This window comes from Sminthopsis crassicaudata, chromosome 2, assembly GCF_048593235.1.
Source record: "Sminthopsis crassicaudata isolate SCR6 chromosome 2, ASM4859323v1, whole genome shotgun sequence".
NCBI lineage: Eukaryota > Metazoa > Chordata > Mammalia > Dasyuromorphia > Dasyuridae > Sminthopsis > Sminthopsis crassicaudata.
Window position 1 is genome coordinate 585,113,685 of NC_133618.1, and position 18,045 is coordinate 585,131,729.

General features: G+C 44.0%; 1 protein-coding gene across 5 annotated transcripts in view; it reads right to left on the bottom strand.

The window, feature by feature from the left end:
* XPNPEP1 (X-prolyl aminopeptidase 1) overlaps nt 1-18,045 on the bottom strand; it is a 68,488-nt gene that overhangs the window by 12,434 nt on the left and 38,009 nt on the right. For all 5 annotated transcript variants that reach the window (XM_074295534.1, XM_074295532.1, XM_074295535.1 and 2 more), the window contains exons 6-14: nt 16,672-16,764; nt 16,093-16,236; nt 12,668-12,763; nt 11,548-11,629; nt 9,916-10,126; nt 2,653-2,742; nt 2,160-2,210; nt 625-683; nt 364-441 (exon numbers count right to left, since the gene is read on the bottom strand). In XM_074295534.1, coding sequence (XP_074151635.1) covers nt 364-441; nt 625-683; nt 2,160-2,210; nt 2,653-2,742; nt 9,916-10,126; nt 11,548-11,629; nt 12,668-12,763; nt 16,093-16,236; nt 16,672-16,764 — 904 coding nt within the window. The remainder of the gene's footprint in view (nt 1-363; nt 442-624; nt 684-2,159; nt 2,211-2,652; nt 2,743-9,915; nt 10,127-11,547; nt 11,630-12,667; nt 12,764-16,092; nt 16,237-16,671; nt 16,765-18,045) is intronic.

Below are 18,045 nucleotides of genomic sequence, written 5' to 3' on the forward strand. Positions count from 1 at the left end.
ACTCAGAAGTGGAAGGTACCTCGGAAGTCATCCCTCACTTGAGAGATCAAGAGCTCGGGGGCCGAAGTGAATCACCCGGCGTCACACAGGTAGGGGCAGACGGGTTCTGAATCCAAGTCCTCAACGCCCTCCCTGCCCACGCCACCGTTTATACCAGGGATAAGAGGCAGGTTGAAAGGCAATGGATTTATCAGCACCAAAAGAGCCTTCCCTCCCGCTAAATGGGCATAAGGAGGGAATCACGTCTTTCCCCTACTCTAACACGGCACTAACAGCCTCCCACAAAGTAACTTTTCTCCCCTGATCGGACTCCTCTATGGAAGCAGCAAGAAGGCCACTGGCAGGCTCCTCCATATCCCTTACGAGTAGTGAATGATGGCGCCATTGGGTCCGGTACTGGAAATCGTTGGGAAGCTGAGGTCCACAAAATCAGCCTGCTGCCTGAAACAGAACGACTCCGTCAATCCCAGCCAGCACTAGCAGACGCTTACATGTCCTTACGCGGCTCACCGCCTTTAACCCATTCCCTGACTGATGGTCCACACAGCCTGCCAGCCTCCCGGACCGCCCATCCCAGAAGCCCACCGGAGAGCAGAGGATCCCCAGAACGCTGGAATTTCTCACCTACGAAACTCTTCTGCCTTGTCTGCTGCTGAGATCTCTGTCACACTGCCTTTGGGAACCTGACAAGGAAGTAGGAAGTAAATCAGCTGGAAAATGAAAACTTAATTTAATTATCTTGCACACATAGGAAGAGGGCAAGCTAAAGGCTAAATTCATTTTAAAGCCTTAGATTGCAGATAGATGCAGCTCTAAAAGATACAGCATATGCCCTCTTCAGTTCAGTGTGTGCATGATTTTTAAAGTATCTAATTTACCTAAAGTGCTTGAACTGATATACATGCATATATGTATATTATATAGGATGATAAAGGAAATCAATCTATGTCAAAATAGTTATCCAAAAAAAATTTTTTTAAACAAGTTCAAGGACCTTAGGTCAAGAATCCTAGAATTAAATCACTAGAGTCCCACCTCACATGTTCCAATTTTAATTTTCACTAATGCATTTTTCTAAAAATATGTAATACGAAATACTTCCAGTTAATCCTATCCACATCAAGTAGGATGTAACCGGTTCTAGGTTATATCAGCAGAACAAGTGCTTTTATAGGCCCTACCACATGGAAAGGTTCCAAATATGGGCCCAATGACAAATCACCACCCACAAATAAGCCTAGGTAAATATGGAGATGTTCATCATGAGACTGATGTTTCTGATCATGGCAACTCATGAAACAGTCTGCTAAGGGATGGAGAAGGTGTGGTCTGCATATTCACACAATAAAATCTCAGCTCATGGAAGCATCCATGTGTATTTATTGTGGGACTTTATGCTTTTCTAAGTATTTTCACATGTTCTATTTCTTTAATTTTCAAAACAATTTTGTGTAAGGCAGTGGATTATAATCTTGAAAATTCAATTGAGAAAAGAAGCTCAGAGGGTTTTTAGGAATTGTCTGAGATCACATAGCTACTGAGTGAGCAGTTTCAGTAAGAACTGATTACGTCTTTACTTTGTGCCCGGCATTACAAAGAAAGGCAAAAACACAGTTCTCATGGAGCTCACATTCTAAATGCTAAGACTCAAATCCAGGTCTTCTTGCTCCAAATTCAGGGCTCTTTCCATAATTAATTAGCAACCTGGGATCTTAACGTCTATATAAAAGGACAGCTGAATTTAAAAATAAATAATTAACAAAAATGGCAACAAATCTTTGCACTTCACTTTGAAAAAATACATGAAAATAAGGATTATACAAGGGCCAACACAATGGTCCAAGGCAACAACTTTCCAAGGAAAAATGACTAGCTAAGAAAATATTTTCACCCTCTATCTCTCCTGCACATCTGTTTGTCTGAACCCCCTTAATAAAATATTCAGAGTGGAAGGAAAATGTATTTTTTTTGGTAATGTCCCATCACCAGTGCCAATTCTAGTACAACAAACAGGCAGGGTTCTGCCCTGGATTGAAATCCCTTTTAGAAAACAGGAAGAGAATTCCAGATTCACAGATGTTAAATACAGATTCATCATGAGCTATATAAAAATATGTTGCTGGAAAGAAAAATAAAAATAAAAAAAAAAAAACACTAACCTCTTTCTCCAGCCAGTTAAAGAGTTCACAGAGGGCGACAGCATCTTTGATCTGTACAAAGAATGATAAAAACAGATGTATAATTGATGCTGAGAATTAGAAAGAGAGAGAAGAAAGGGGAAATCCCAGCTTTCCTTGAGGCACACTGGGTAACTAATGACAATATAACAAGTGCCAAAAAACTCATGCCTGAACATGCAAGCCCACCTCATTTTTCAATATTCGAGGGGAGTAGAGCAACAAAGTTCTACAGAAAAGATTTAACCACAACAGGGCCACTAGAAGCCCAAATCTCCCCTGCTCCCCAGCCATCTCTGCCACAAACAGGAAAAGGAACGATTTCATACACCGGACCAACATGGACCGTGGCAATGATGGAACAGCAGCAAGCCACAGACGATCTCTGATAAGGTCTTGCTGACTCAGAGATTGCAAAATCTAAGGGGGAAACCTCTCTTGCAGGCCAGGAAACACATCTTAAACTTTTACTCACATGGGCTCTCCTCATGCCTTCGGACTCTGTGGAGTTCTTCACAGCTTTTGAGATGCATATGGGGGTATAGGGCATGCAGCAGCGGTGTTCCTACAGCAGAAAGCACCATTTGGTTAGAACCCATCATTGTCGGACAGAGAGGACATTGATAATACTTCTGGTGAGCACAGTCATGCTCTAAAGAACCACTTTTGTGAAGAACCCCTTGCTAAGTAAGGGCTGCAGTCTTTGTAGTTACAAAAGACTATTGCTCTAACACTAATAGGAGACACTAGTCTTTTGTTCATAATGCAAGTGAGTGACTAGTCTTTTGTTCATAAGACAAAAATAAAGTAAAATGAGACACTAACAAGGAAGACTGGATTCAGTGAAGGATGCCATGGAAACAATTCCTGCACTGGGGAAGATACTGAAGGAGATGATGACTAAGGTCCTTCCAATTCTGAGACAGACTCCTAAAAGGAACACCAGGAAAAAAGGAAAGCATGGTGGAGAACATTTGGGTAAAGGTCAGTGGCAGATTAAATTGATGTGATTTTTATCATCATAGTATGCCATAGAAGAACTAACATGGCATAACAAATATAGAGTTAGCCCTAAAGCCAGAAACACATGGGCCCAAATCCTTCTTCTGACACATTTTGGCTCTATGACACTAAGCAAATGACATTCTTTCAACAGTCAAAGTAATTCTCCAAAACTGGCAATTAGAATAAGTTGCTGAGCTAGGCTAGCAGAAGGTGTGCCATCATCCAGAACATCCTGACACAGGTTCAATCCCCAACCTTATCCCTAATATACTACAGACCAGAAAGAAACCATGATTAATTTAAGAAACAAATTACAAGTCTAACATAGGGGCATCCAAACTCTGCCGGATAATATTCTTTCTCTGCCAAAAGCAGTAATAACAATTTCTTAACAAAAAAATTCATCCTTTAAAAGGTGGAGGATCCTAGAGGGGGATTTGAATTTGTCTGATTTATAAAGGAAGGAGCTGGTTTTCTGGGATGGAAATGATAAAAACTTCAGGATTCTTAAACAATGGAGTTTTGTGACAGATGATGAAAAGAAGTGATACCTGAAAAGGACTAATGCAAATAAATATATAAAGCCATACCAACCCAACTTTTGCCTTTCAAAAAAATGTGTATGGAAGATAAAATGAAAAGTGGGACAATGGAGTGGATAAAAAGTGTGGCACAGTCCTATGTTCACAGAAAGGATTTTTCTTAAGAGTAGATGGAACCATGATAACTGACAATGGAGAGAGAAAGAAGGTACAACTACTTAATTCTTATATGGCTTCTGTTTTCTGTGTCAAAGAGAATGACCTTTGGATGGGACAGAATATTCAGAAAACAGACAATAGAAAGTTAATATCCAGGATAAATAGTAAGGAAACTAGCTTCTCTTAATGAATCAGATCATATGAACCAAATGAAATATATCTCGAGTTCTGGGGGACTGGAAGGGGAGAAAATTGGTATATGTGACTGCTGAACCACAGAAATTGACAGATAAAAGGTCATGGGAAACAAAAAAAGGTACAAAAAGCTAAAATATGGTTTCAATTTTCAAAAGAGAAGAGAAAAAAAATCTATAAACTAAAAATTAAAGCGTTTGTCTTCAATTTCTAAGAAATTTCTAGGATACATTATTTAAAAAGATGGCTAGCCTCTGGGAACATATAATTCTCAAAAGAATTTCAAAGCGAGGGAATTGAGGGGATTAGGACAGCAAGTGATTAATTGTGGGAATTGAGTGAACCACACTGACTCCATCTTGTGATTCAATTCTAGAGTTAATTCCCTTTATATTCAATTATAGGTCTAGGCCAGATTCTGATGTATGAGAAAGCATTATTCAATTGTGGGAATTGGGAGAAAATGTATTGTTTTGTTTGAACTTAGTCTTATGTAGCTGGGCAACTGAACCACCTCTACCTGCTTTTTGGAGTCTCTTTACAAAAGACCTGGGCTGTGCTGACAAGAAACATGGTCAGATCCAAAGAAAGAAGTACAATTGTACATCTCAAGCAACCCATATGTCTTATCTGAAAACTGGCCCCATATTGACCAGTTATTATTTCTATTTTCCTTTGATTGTTTACAGACACACAGGGAGAGTTAAACATCTCCTTCTAATAATTCTATGAAAAATTGCTTCAAATTACTTATAACACACAACAAATTGGTAAAGATAAAAAAAAAAAATGAAGCTAATCAACATTGGAATGACTGTAAGAAAATGTGCATACTAAAACTGTGAATTGGTCCAACCACTCTAGAAATTAAATTAAAATGCTTTAAAGCATTACTAAGCTATCCAAAACTTTTAACTCAGAAGTTTTTTTTTTTTAATGCTTCCAAAGGAAAGGAAGACACAAAGAAGTCCTATATGCAACAAAATATTCCCAGAAGCAATAGTGTGTGTGTGTGTGTGTGTGTGTGTGTGTGTGTGTGTGTGTGTGTGTGTGTGTTTGTGTGTGGGGGCGCGCAAAGAACTAGCAGCCAAAAATCTAAGTGTCCACCGACTGGGGAATGGCTAAATACATAGAAATACAGGAATGTAATAGAAAATTACTGCACCACAAGAAATTGTAAATATTTAGAAACTAGAAAAGTATGAAAAAACACTAAACTGGTACGGAATGACATAAGCAGAATCAGGAAAACAATATACACAAACAAAACAATATAAATATAAAGGATAAAGTGAAATTAGGCACTGTGTAATTAGCCTAATTAAACTTGTCCCTGGATAAAAGTTGGAAAAATGTAGCTCTTCCCTTTTGTTTCAAGAAGGACTATTGAGCATGGAATAGTACATATATTGAAAGTCATCATCAATGTGTAGATTGGTTTTGCTAAATAGTTTTTCCTCTTTTTTTAAAAATCTTTGTCTAAAAAAAAAGATAGCTTGCTGGAAATGGGGAGAGCAGGAGGCATATATTCAGATATGAATATTATGCAACAAAATACATGCATGTATATAAAAGACATGATTCATAAACATCAAGAAAAAGAAACAGTGAATTCCATCAAAAACAGGTCACACCGGACTATTATCATTTCCTTTTTTTTTTTTTTTTTTTTTTTTTGACCAGGTTCCTAAACTGGTATAGCAAGATAATACATAACATAGTTTATCTAGGTTTCAGCACAGTATTTGACAAAATATCTCATGCTATTCTTATGGGCTACATAACCATACAATCAAATGAATTCCAGACTCACTGAATAGCCAGATTCAAAGAGGAATCATTGATAGTTTGATATCAGATTGAAAAGATGTCTCCAGTAAGGTAAACCAGAGAGAGCTGTCCTTTGGCCTGAGTTGTTTAACATTTCTATCTATTACTGGGTTAAAGACACAGATAGTATTCTTTTCAAACCTTCGGATAAAACAAATCTAGGAAGGGGAGCTAAAACATAGCATAACAGTCAGGATCCAAAAAGTTCTTGATGGGCTACAAAATTGAGCCAAACCTAATAAGATGAAATTTAGTGGAGCTAAATGGAAACTTATTTGAATTTAAGAAATCAACATTAGAAGAATGAGAGAAGGGGAAGCACTGAGCCAGACAACAGTTCATCTGAAAAAAATCTGTAGTCTTAATGGACTGTAAATTCAATATGATTAACAATGTGATATTTTAAAATTTTAATTTAAAATTTTAAAAATTTTAAATTTTAAAAAAATTTAATTTAAAATTTTAAAAAATTTAAATTTTAAAAAATTTTAATTTAAAATTTTAAAAATTTTAAATTTTAAAAAATTTTAAAAATTAAAAAAAAAAAAAAAAGAAATGTGTTCTTGTGCTGTACCAAGAAGCATAACTTCCAGGAATGGGGAGGTGATAGTTTTGCATTCTACCTTGCTGACCATATGCCTTGACTCCTGGGTTCAGTTCTGGATGCCCCAGTTTAAGAAGGAAAAAAAAAAAAAAAAAAAAAACTAGAGAACACCCAAAGAAGTACAATCAGAAGGTGAAGGGGCCCATGATCTATGAAATAATCAATGAAGGAATTGGGGTGTTTAGCCTAAAAAAAGTAAGCTAAGGGGAACCATAACTACTTTCAAGTATTAAAAGCTGACATGTGGAAGAGAGAAGAAATTTATTCTACTTGACCCCAAAATGTAAACTAGAGGAGGGGATGGGTATTAAAAAGGCAAATTTAAGTTTGATGTTAATAAAGAAAACCTTTGCCAGAGCTATCTGAAGACAAAACAGACTTTCTCAGGAGAGAGTTAATTCCATCTTAGTGAAAGTACTGAATTAAAGTCCAAGGAATGAATACTGCGTATCTAATAGTGGAGATTCCTTTGATAAACAGTTTGAAACAGATAACTGACAATTATTCTGAAAATCTGACTCAATCCCTCCTTAATCGATCTATCAATAGGCACGTAAATAGCTGCTATGTGCCGGGCACTATGCTAGTAACACAGGACTACAAAAAAATATGAAATCATCTCCATCTTCAAAGAATTTACACTGCATTCGAGATAGAGAGAAGGGATGTTTCTTCCCCTAAAACTCTGCTAAAACTCTAGCACTTTGCTAGATTTCTGGTTGCTAACAGTCTATCTAAGTATCCAAAAGATCTCCACGATGATCACTTCAATGAAAGACTACATCTAATCCTTATTTCTAGCACATCAATGCACAGAACAAAATTCTCTCCCTGGTTTTAGGAACCCAGTGTTGGGGGGGACTTGCCCTTTCTTTCCTAGGAATGGCACGATGATCGGTGAACTTCATCAGATATTAGTTATTGAGAGCAGACCATAATAATTATGGGGAAATTTAAAAATCAGGTCTATGTCAATTATGAAAAGAATTAAAATTTAGTTAAAATTTTTAAAAATCTGGCGATTCAATGAGTCTGGAATCCTTTGATTGAATGTAGGCCACATTCTTCTATTTTTTCCATAAGAATAGCATGAGATATTTTGTCAAATACTTTGCTGAAACCTAGATAAAATATAAAATTATATATGATATTATTATATAACATATAAATTATAATTACAGAATATTACTATTTCAAAGACTTCAAGGTCTTTCATAAATCACCTAACCCCATATTCTCACTCTGAGGGCTTATTCAAAATAAAACTAAATAAATTAATAAAACAAAATGAATTTAAAAATTCAAACAAAATAAGCCTCAGGTTTCTCAAATGTCAGTTCATTACACCTTCCATCAAAATTGGTGTAATTTTACAAAATGGACACTTCTTTTTTATGACTCAAAGTGATATTATATAAGACTGAAAGAATTATCTCTCTCATATCCCACGTGCATGCCATTATCACCCATGTACCAAGTAGGACAAGGAACACAAAAAACTAACTGATGATATTGAATTTGAATCATTATTCTTTTTTTTTTTTCCACCAAAAGGAAATGATAGGAAAAGTTCTAAAATATTAGAGTGAAATGAGATGTTTAGTTGGCACAGTAGGTGTCACTATTACCACAGGAAAAAATATTCTAAAGGGCACAAAAGGGATCAAAAGCAAAAAATTTTTTAGGAAAAAACCCATAGGTCTAGGCAATAAAGTGCTTTTTTGTAAGATTCCTTCTTCCTCTACTATACTGTTTTATAATACCCTGAGCCCCTGAAACAATCCCCTGCCTCATTATCCTATTCTCATGGCTCTCCAAACCTCAGATTACCTCCCTTCTACCTTCTTTACTTCTGCTTCTATGCTGTTAGGCACTAGTAGAAGGAAGCACTTAATTACTGCAAATTTATGTTTTCAGTCTCATCTGGGTCCTTGCGGCTACCTTTCAATCACTCTTTCTGATCAACTCTCTCTTGACCGCTATTAAACACAAGTGAGTGTTCTCACCCTCTCCTCAAGACACCATTTACAGTCCTTGCTCCCTTCTCAAGCAAAACCACGGGCCTCAGACTTCACTGAAAAGTCGTCCTTCATCAGCTCCTCCTCCTCCCGCTCCTCCATTACACATCGCCCCAGTGGCACTCCACATACCCTCTCTTGCTGCAATCTCGGAGGATGGGGTAATTCTCCCACTACCAGTATCTGCCTCTGGGTCTCCACTCTTCAGTCCTTCTTACCTGATGCCTTTCCTTCTGCTCTCAAACATGCGCGACTTCTCCCCCATCCTTAAATAACTGATCTGACCCTTCCGTCCCCCCGCAGTCAAATTCCTGGGGAAAAACGCCCCTGTGCGCCTCCACTTTCTAATCTGCCCCTCAGTTCTTACCCTTTTATTACCCTTCTCCCCAAAGTCTCCGATGATCTCCTCACTCATCAATTCAAATGCCTTTTCGAGATTTCATCCCTTTATACCTCGCCACAGTGCTGCTCACTCCCTCGTTCTGAAGTCTCCCCTCTTTAGGTAGCGGGGATGCTGCTGAGGATGTCTTCCTGCCTGCCTCATCTTCGCAAGCTCCTGGGCAAGATCAGCATTTTCCGCCCACCACGGGTGAGCCCTCTCCAGGGAACTACCCCGATTCCCTTCTTTTCTCTTTCCGTTGCTTTTTTAGTCAGATGGCTCTGCCAGATGCTTATCTGTTTATTCATTTCACTCATTCAGCTCCTAGTTAACAACTGCTGGCTGGACAACAACTCCTAGAAGTCCCACAGGCTCTCAAACAAAGTGTGTCCAATTATCTTCCCCTGTAAACTCATTCCCCTTCAAGTTACCCTCAAATCTTCTACTCTTTCTCTTCTGCAGGCAGCTAGCTGTTAAGTCTCGTCCGTTCCCCCTGCGCTGGACTTCTCTCCCCCATCACCTTCTTTGCTCATAATGACCTTCCTACAGATCGCCATCCCTTTTAACCCAGACTCAGGCAATACCTTTCTAGCGCTAGGGCTGGTACTGCCCTGAATGGACCCCAGAACTCTCTTCTGACTCAAGCTCTCCTACTCTGCCCATTTAGCCCACGAACCGCATCCAGCCTTTGCTGACTCCCCAGAATTCTCCACAGCTCCGCCTGGCCCGTCCCTCCTCTGGACCCTGGTCCCTTCCAGAGGAAAAGGTCCGCTTGCAAGTAAATGCTTCCCCTGTTATTTCTGCAGGGTTTGTTGTATTTTCCTGTTCCTAAGCAGAAGGGGGTGAGGGAGAGAAGGGCTGCCAGGTTCTAGAAATTGGGCAAATCCGACATTCTGATCTGACAAGTTTCCAAAGAGTCTGAGGCTGGACAGCAGGTGGAGACAGACACCGGGGCTCGGTTCCGACACTGCGCACCGGGAGGGATGCAGGAGCGAAGGGCACCCACCTTGGGAATGGCCTCGGTCACGGCGTAGCTGGCCTTGTCACTGATCCACACCTTGTCCTTGGGGGAGAGGCCGGTGCAGATGGCCTGGAGCTCCGTCAGAATGGACTTGTAAGGGAGCACTTGGACTTTAAACTCGTCGGCCAGGCTGGAGTGGAACAGGAGGTGCTCCCTCACATCGGGCGCTTTGGTCCGGTCCCCATCGATGAAAAGCCTGAAGAGAGGCAGGCCAGGAGTCAAGGACATGGAAGGAGAGGAAGGAGAAGAGGAGGAGGAGAAGGAGGAGGAGGAGGAGGAGGAGGAGGAGGAAAGGAGGAGGAGAAGGAGGAGGAGAAGGAGGAGGAGGAGGAGGAGAAGGGAAGGAGGAGGAGGAGGAGGAGAAGGAGGAGGAGGAGGAGGGGAGGAGGAGGAAGAGGAGGAAGGAAGGAGGAGGAGGAGGGAAGGAGGAGGAGGAGGAGGAGGAGGGAAGGAGGAAGAGGAGAAGGAGGAGGAGGAGGAGGGAAGGAGGAGGAGGAGGGGAGGAGGGAAGGAGGAGGGAAAGAGGAGGAGGAGGAGGAGGGGAGGAGGGAAGGAGGAGGGAAAGAGGAGGAGGGGAGAAGAAGAGGAGGGAAGGAGGAGGAGGGGGAGGAGAAGGAGGAGGGGGAGGAGGAGGAGGAGGGGGAGGAGGAGGAGGGAAGGAGGAGGAGGAGAAGGAGGAGAAGGAGGAGGAGGAGGAGGGAAGGAGGAGGGAAGGAGGAGGGAAGGAGGAGAAGGAGGAAGAGGAGGAGGAGGAGGGGAGGAGGAGAAGGAGGAGGAGGAGGAGGAAGAGGAGGAGGAGGAGGGGAGGAGGAGAAGGAGGAGGAGGAGGAGGAAGAGGAAGAGGAGGAGGGGAGGAGGAGAAGGAGGAGGAGGAGGAGGAGGAGGAGGAGGAAGAGGAAGAGGAGGAGGAGAAGAAGGAGAAGGAGGAGAAGGAGGAAGAGGAGAAGGAGGAGGAGGAGGAGGGAAGGAGGAGGAAAGGAAGAGGAGAAGGAGGAGGAGGAGGAGGGAAGGAGGAGGGAAGGAGGAGGAGGAGGAGGAGGAGGAGGGGAGGAAGAGGAGGAGGGGAGGAAGAGGAGGAGGGGAGGAAGAGGAGGAGGGGAGGAAGAGGAGGAGGAGGAGGAGGAGGAAGAGGAGAAGGAAGAAGAGGAGAAGGAGGAGGGAAGGAGGAGGAGGAGAAGGAGGAAGAGGAGAAGGAAGAAGAGGAGAAGGAGGAGGAGGAGGGAAGGAGGAGGAAAGGAGGAGGGAAGGAGGAGGAGGAGGAGGAGGAGGAGGGGAGGAAGAGGAGGAGGAGGAGAGGAGGAGAAGGAGGAGGAGGAGGAGGACTCCCAGCCAGGGAGCCATCGGCCCACTGAGAGCACAGCGCACACTACTTGGTACTGCCCGTGGTCTGGGGACTCCATCTTCCCACAAGTGGAAGGAAGCCACGGCCGCTTTCCTTGGTCTGGGACGGCAGAGAGAGCCCAGAGCCCGGGGGGCCGGCGGGAGGGAGGGTGCAGGGGCCCGGCTCCCGGGGCAGAGCTCGGCCGTGGGTAGCCCATCCCGGGGCGGTGCCAGAGCAAGCGGGGACAGGACGGGCAGGGACAGGAGGAAAGCAGGGGAAGTGGACAGCTCATTCACCTGATTGTGTCCGTGCCTATGATCGCATAGGAAAAAAACACCGGGTTGTGCTCCACGTCCGACCCCCGGAGATTGAACAGCCCTGGAAAACAAAGTGGAGGGGCCCGTCACTGCTAGTGTGAGAACCAGCGCCAGCCGGGAGAAGGGCCGGGCCGCAGCCCGACCACAGAAACATAAACGGCAAGAAGTGCCCTCCGCCCATGGCACTCACCGGGGACTCCTAAGCGTTGGGAGACTTTTCTCCCGACACCGAGCTCCTTGCAACGTCCACCCATTACTCTAACCGTGCTGGAACAAGGCTAAGGCTATGGTAAAAATCTCCTAACTGCGCAGGGGGGACATGCTCCAGAGGCAGAACAGGGGAAAGAGGAATCTCTCTTTTTTTCCCCTTTTCAAAGCTTTTTATTTTCAAAACACACGCACGGACAAATTTACCACACTGGCCCTTGCACAGCCTCTCCTTCCTCCCACCCCCTCCCCAGATGGCAAGCCATCAATATATATTATATATGTTAAATCCGATATGTGTAAACATATTTATATAATTCAAAAGAGGAATATCTCTTGAGATTAAGGCCAAAGTAAGCTCTCCTCCTGCTTGGCAGAGAGCCAGGGAGAAAGAGCGGCTCTTAGGAGACCCCTCCCAAAAACGATCTGGGACGTGGTAAGCACGGACTCAAAATCGGGCACGGGCAGCTTCGGAGCCGAAAACTGATCGATTCCTCTTAGGGCTTCTAGATTTAGCCAGAGGAACCTAGTCCTGTGGAGAAAATACCCGCCTGTAATGCTGGAGAGGAACGGCTAACATGGTCTGCAGGGACCCTCGGCCACTTTTGCCTCTTGGGGTCCTTCCTACAAGCAGTGCCTGGTGCACGATGACCACCGGGAGGCGGGTATCACTCGTCTGGCTCTTTTAGCCTCGGAATATTAATCCTTCCTAAGTCTCGATTCCCGAAGGTACACCCAGCACTCAATCTCAACAGACATCTCTTGTACGTGACCGAACCACTCTCGTTCCGCGGCCTCTCCGTAAGTGAAACGACGTGAGAGAGCGAAGAGACTGCAGGGCGCCCACCATGAGATGGAGAGACCCACCCCACAGGGAAACCGGAGAACTCACACGCAATCTCATCCAGGGCAGTGACCACAAACCACACCACTTTCCTCTCTGCCATTTTCCCCCGCAGGTCAGCAACCTTGTCCTTCCAGGCCACACCTAAAACAAATAAGAACCCTAGATTTAAAACCCATTCTCCGGGGAAACCTCTCCCGGCAGAAGTGCTGCCACAGTCCAGCATAATCTACCAAAGCATAACTTCCACGAGGGCACAGCCGGATCCTACAATTCCACCAGCCTCCCACAAAGTTTTAATTTTATAGAAAAGGGTTTTTTTGCCCAAGAAAATAGGAAACAGGGTTCTAGTTGTTCCCTTCTGTTTCCATTACTCCATGCACAAACTTCAACAAATTAAGTTTTACTATACTCATTTGTGATAATATTCCTCTATAAAATGGGTGTGACATTTGAAAATCTTAAAGGTCCAATAGTCAACATAGCTTCAACCATCTCTTTGGTTTCAATAGAGAAGGCAACTGACGACAACACGGTAGAGGTCTCTTCAGCAATGGCACGGGGAAGAGTCAGAAGACATGGCTCTAAATCCCGAATCTAGTCCGAAAGCGCTTACAATATCTAGGCCTAGAAATAAAGGGCCTCATGTACAACTGTAAAGAAGTGGAGCGTAGAACTGTGGAACAACATTGTCTCTTTAGCCAGAAGACCTAGGGTCAAATCTCAACTCTAGCAGTTCTATTTAGGAAAAATCAGTGAATCTATCTATCATTTTCCTCATCTATGAAATAAGAATATTGGGCAAAACGTCCTCTTTAGCCCTTCCTACCTCTAAAATTGTGAGAGCTTATTTTATTATACTCCTCCCTTAGATTGAGGCCCCCCTATTTCTCCCCCTATTAGACTGTCTTTGTCACCTCCCCCGCCCTAAGCCCAGTGTGCTTCGTTAACATTTATCGACCATGAAGTCAGGGCAGGAATGGTCATTCAGAGACAGGAGAAGGGCACAGTTGTCATTGCCGCTGCTGTGTGCCCTTCATCTTCCTATTCCATCGCGAGGGGATGTCCTGACTCGCACGAGAATTGGATTAAAACGAGGCGGTCACACAAGTCTCCAGCGGCAGGATAAAAATCAGAAAGACTGGCGATGGCCCAGAACGCAGGCGATAACTGGCATCTTCAATGTCCAACCAGGCTCCGCGCTCCACATCGCCTACTTCAGCCCCTTTCATGGGCACTGAAACAAGTTGTTCTCATCTGCCCACTCCATCACCTTTGGCATAGACACCTCCCCACCTCACCGCAGGGCTGAGGCCTGTCGTTTCCCCTCAAGCTGGCTTAGCCCGTCTCCTGGGGCCTGGCCTTCGTGCATGCTACAAAATAAGGCCCACAAACCAGCTATGGCGATTGATCTTCATCCAAGGAATAGAGTTCATGCCAGAAGAGGTTTTGGAGCCATGTAATCCAAACACCTCAAATTAACAAATGAGGAAACGGAGGTCTCTGAAAAAACTGAACGTCTCTGGAGAGGATACGGCCAGACTTACACTCAAGACAAGAATCGCCTGGTCAGGGACGTGGACTGGAGAGGAGAAAGAGATGATGCAGGAAGCCCAACCAGGAGACTGTCCCAATAGGACCTGAACTAGGCACTGACATCTGAGGAAAGGAAATGGGAGCAAAAAACACACAGAAGTAGGAAGCCGGAGAATGTATCAGAAGTTGAAAATGGCTCTGAGATTAAGAACTTACCTCAGTGGAAATGAAGAAGTTGGGAAAGGGTCTGTTTGGGACAGACTGCAGTAAGTTTGAGGTGTGTACTGGACATTCACTCTGACAGGCAGCTAAACGTGGAATCCTGGAGCTCAGGGAAACCGAGGCTGCGTATATGTCTAGGAATTACCTACTTAAAGTGACACCTGACTCCATGTGAACTGATGAAATGACTAAGACAGAGAAAAAAAGAGGGCCCGGCACAAAGCACAGGGATACAATCCCCTAGGAAGGAGACGTGATATGGATGCAGAACCAACAAAAAGACTGAGGAGCGGTCAGACCGGTTAGGAGGAGAGCCAGGAAGAAGCAGTGTCCTGAAACCCCGAAGGAAAGAATGGTCAACCGTGTCTCAGGATGGAGAGAAGTCAAGAGAGCTGAGATTCAGCAATCAGGAGTTAACTGGAAACTCCAGAGAGCAGCTAAAGCCAAGCAATAAATCCGGAAGCCGGAGTACAAAGGACTAAGGAAAGGACAGGAAGCAGAGGCAACCAGAGCAGAATGCTTTTTTCTAGGAGTTTGGCAATGAAAGGGAGGAGCGATACAGGACGATAGTTTTAGGAGGAAAATGGCAACTGCAGTTAATAATTCCTGACTACTCCGCTCCTGGTAATCAGGTGCACAGTCAGACATTGTAGGCATCTGCGCTTCTCAAAAGGACGAGCAGCAGCAAAACACCATAACAACCCCCAGGAGGGGGAGCACGGAGTCTTCTGCCAACCGAGCACTGGGAGCTGGGGCATCTGTCAGCTCTGCAAAGAACGCCGGCCCCTCACATCTGTCACTACCTGCCAATAAGTTTGGTGTTTTCCAGTGGGGCAGGGGTTTGGCAAACAAAGCTCATGAGTGCCCCAGCTCCTTCCTCTGAGCTGAAGGACCCACGGTGGGAGCCTAGGCTCCAAAAGAAATTCAAAGCATGCAAGGAGAAAATGTCAACCTAACCTTGGGTCACTGGGCTTTTACAGCAAATGCCGAGGAAGGAGTTACAAGATTCTCCAAGAGTGCAGAGAAGCTGGGAGTTGCACCTCCCTGACAAAAGGATGCTTTGAAGATCACCTCTGGAATGCTTTTTAAAACACCACCCAGGAGACTGGTCTTCCATACTATCTTCCCAGGACCCCTTCTGGGCAGTGTGCCTGAATTCCACAAGCCACCCCCTCCCTTTCAATTTCATCGCCAAAATCCCCTCCCCTGCAGCTCGAGTCTCACTCCCTTGGTGCTGATACCCAAACTTTACCCACAAATCCATCACTCGCTCCTACAAGAGCAGTGACTGGCTGTGGGGGCACGCCGCCTCCACCCCCATGCCGTGCCCACACAAGCTCCAGCTCACAACCTAAAATTTGAAGGGAAAAAAATAGCAAGTAAGCAAATACCACCTTAAGAGGGGCAGAGGAAACTCTCCGCTCTGCTCCCAAGAGTAAATAAATTAGAGGGGCAACAGTTAGCCACTCAGAACGAAAGAACATTGCCTTCAGAACAACAAGGAAGAAAAGAGCTATTCAACAGAGTTTTGTAAGAATAAACCAAGCCTCATTAAGAGGCATTACAGGCTGAATGGAGCCATTACTTGAAGCAAATGCCACATCATACCAGGAAGAGAGGAAAATCTCATGACAGCTCAAAGCTGACGCAAGGGACTTTAATAAAGATGCTGGGAAAGAGGAAAAAACAGGAAACAGGAAAATGCGATCACTAACCTGCATAATCCAGACCCAGAGTGAGGAGAGGTTTACAGGGGCGCTGCGGACGATCTGTCCAGATCTTGTCCACAAGATTTTCTTTGACAGGGACGAGATGGTGACCTGCACCTCTCAGGACCTTGGCCATCTTTTTCCATTGATCTAGAGAAACCAACAGCATAGTCGTGAAAACACATCAGAGCAGAGGCAGATTGTTCCCCAGATATTGCCAAAGTCAATTCTTCTTCCATCCTTTCTCTAAAATTAGAAAAATGGGGGAAGAAAAGGAACCAACTGCATTCCCTTGGTTGGACCCCCACCTCTTTCCCCCAGGATTTTACAGCGTTTTACAAAGTGTTGCATATGATATGTAGAGAAACCATAAGAACTAGTGTTTTGCATGAGTCTTCTCCAGATCGCATATTCCTCAACTGGGGAATGAGGCGAGTGGTCAGCTGATTCCCAAGGTCCACTTCAGCTTCAGAATTCTATAATCCACCAACCATCAAAGCAACCCTGCCATTCTGTAACATCTTAGAGGGAGTCAAGGCTCACAGGCCTCTGTTAGTCAGGCGAGAACAGATCACATTCACTAACCTGATGGGATGATCAAAGGGTCCACACCAACTTTGGATCCTTCAGGAAGTACATTCACCAACCAGTCTTCCTGAGTTGGTGTGTCCTTCAGACCTGAAAGGGCATGCAAAAATCACTCAACCGGACAAAGAGGGTCCTGAAAATCAAAAAGAAACTAAAAACGGGCAGAGTCTTAACTAATCAATCTCCTACTAAAAACGACTGCAATGCTTTAGGAAATTTGAACTTCATTAAGTCAAGGAAGAAGATTCTGAGATGGCTTTGAAGAAAGCGAATTAAATAAAGAGCATCAGATAATTCAGCCACAAGACTACATTATCCCCATACTGCCTCCCTGGTCAGTACCAATCTTGTTCTAAGGTAAATTTTTAGGAAAATGGACGACTAGAATCATCCCTGTAACCTCAGCAGTCCCAATTTATCTATTGCTCCTGACCAGAAGGAAGATACTAAGTTGGAAAAGGATAAGCATCTATCATGGCCCATCCCAGCGTACTCAATGCTAACAAATGAGGATGGTTATTTATCAAGAAGGAATTTCGGGCATGCTGGAGCTGAAGACAATTTCCCAAGAGCTAGGCTTTAAACCTTAAAGGTTACAAGGACCTCAATAGCAAAGAGACATTTTAAAAGCCAGCAAAGTTTAGAATAACCAAGATAACTTGAATCCAAATAGCACCCGTAACAACTTAGTAAGAGTCACATCTCTCTTGAGAACTGTAGGATATTATTTCTAAGGAGAGGTCTGTAAAAAACAAAGAATCAAAGATCTTAAAAAAAAACAAAAACGGGTGTCCACAACAAAAACACCTCCCTCTGTGGCTTTCTTCTTTGCTCTCCACCTCCCCTAGTGGTTTTTAAGCCACCAAGCCACTTATTAGCCAAGTTGGGCCTTTAATGCACAAGAAAAAGTCATGTGATTTCCAGAAAAAGAAGACAAAAAGTTTCTCTCTGGGCAAACTCCAGGGGAACTCACACTCACTGCTCAGCCAAATCCAATGGGCAAGATCCCCACCTAGAGCACGGTAATTATGGCACAAGCCTGGCTGTCACTGCCCAGTCACTGAATTCCCCAGACTTTTTACCCCGGGGCATTGCCTAACAATTTACTTTCCCTATTATTCTCCTCTAAGGAACAAGAAATGTCAAGTATTCCTGGCCTTCTCTTTTCCCATTTTTTCCTCATTTCTATCCCTAGCATGACCTTTCTTTAAGGCCATTCTCAAATTCTCCTTCAATCAGGACGCCTTCCTGGCTGCTTCCAGCTAAGGTAATCCCTCCCTCACCTGCACGTACAGGGCATTTTATTTTCTACTTCTCTAACGCACTTTTCACCTTATCACACCGGACATGTTTTAGTTTCCTTAGGAACGC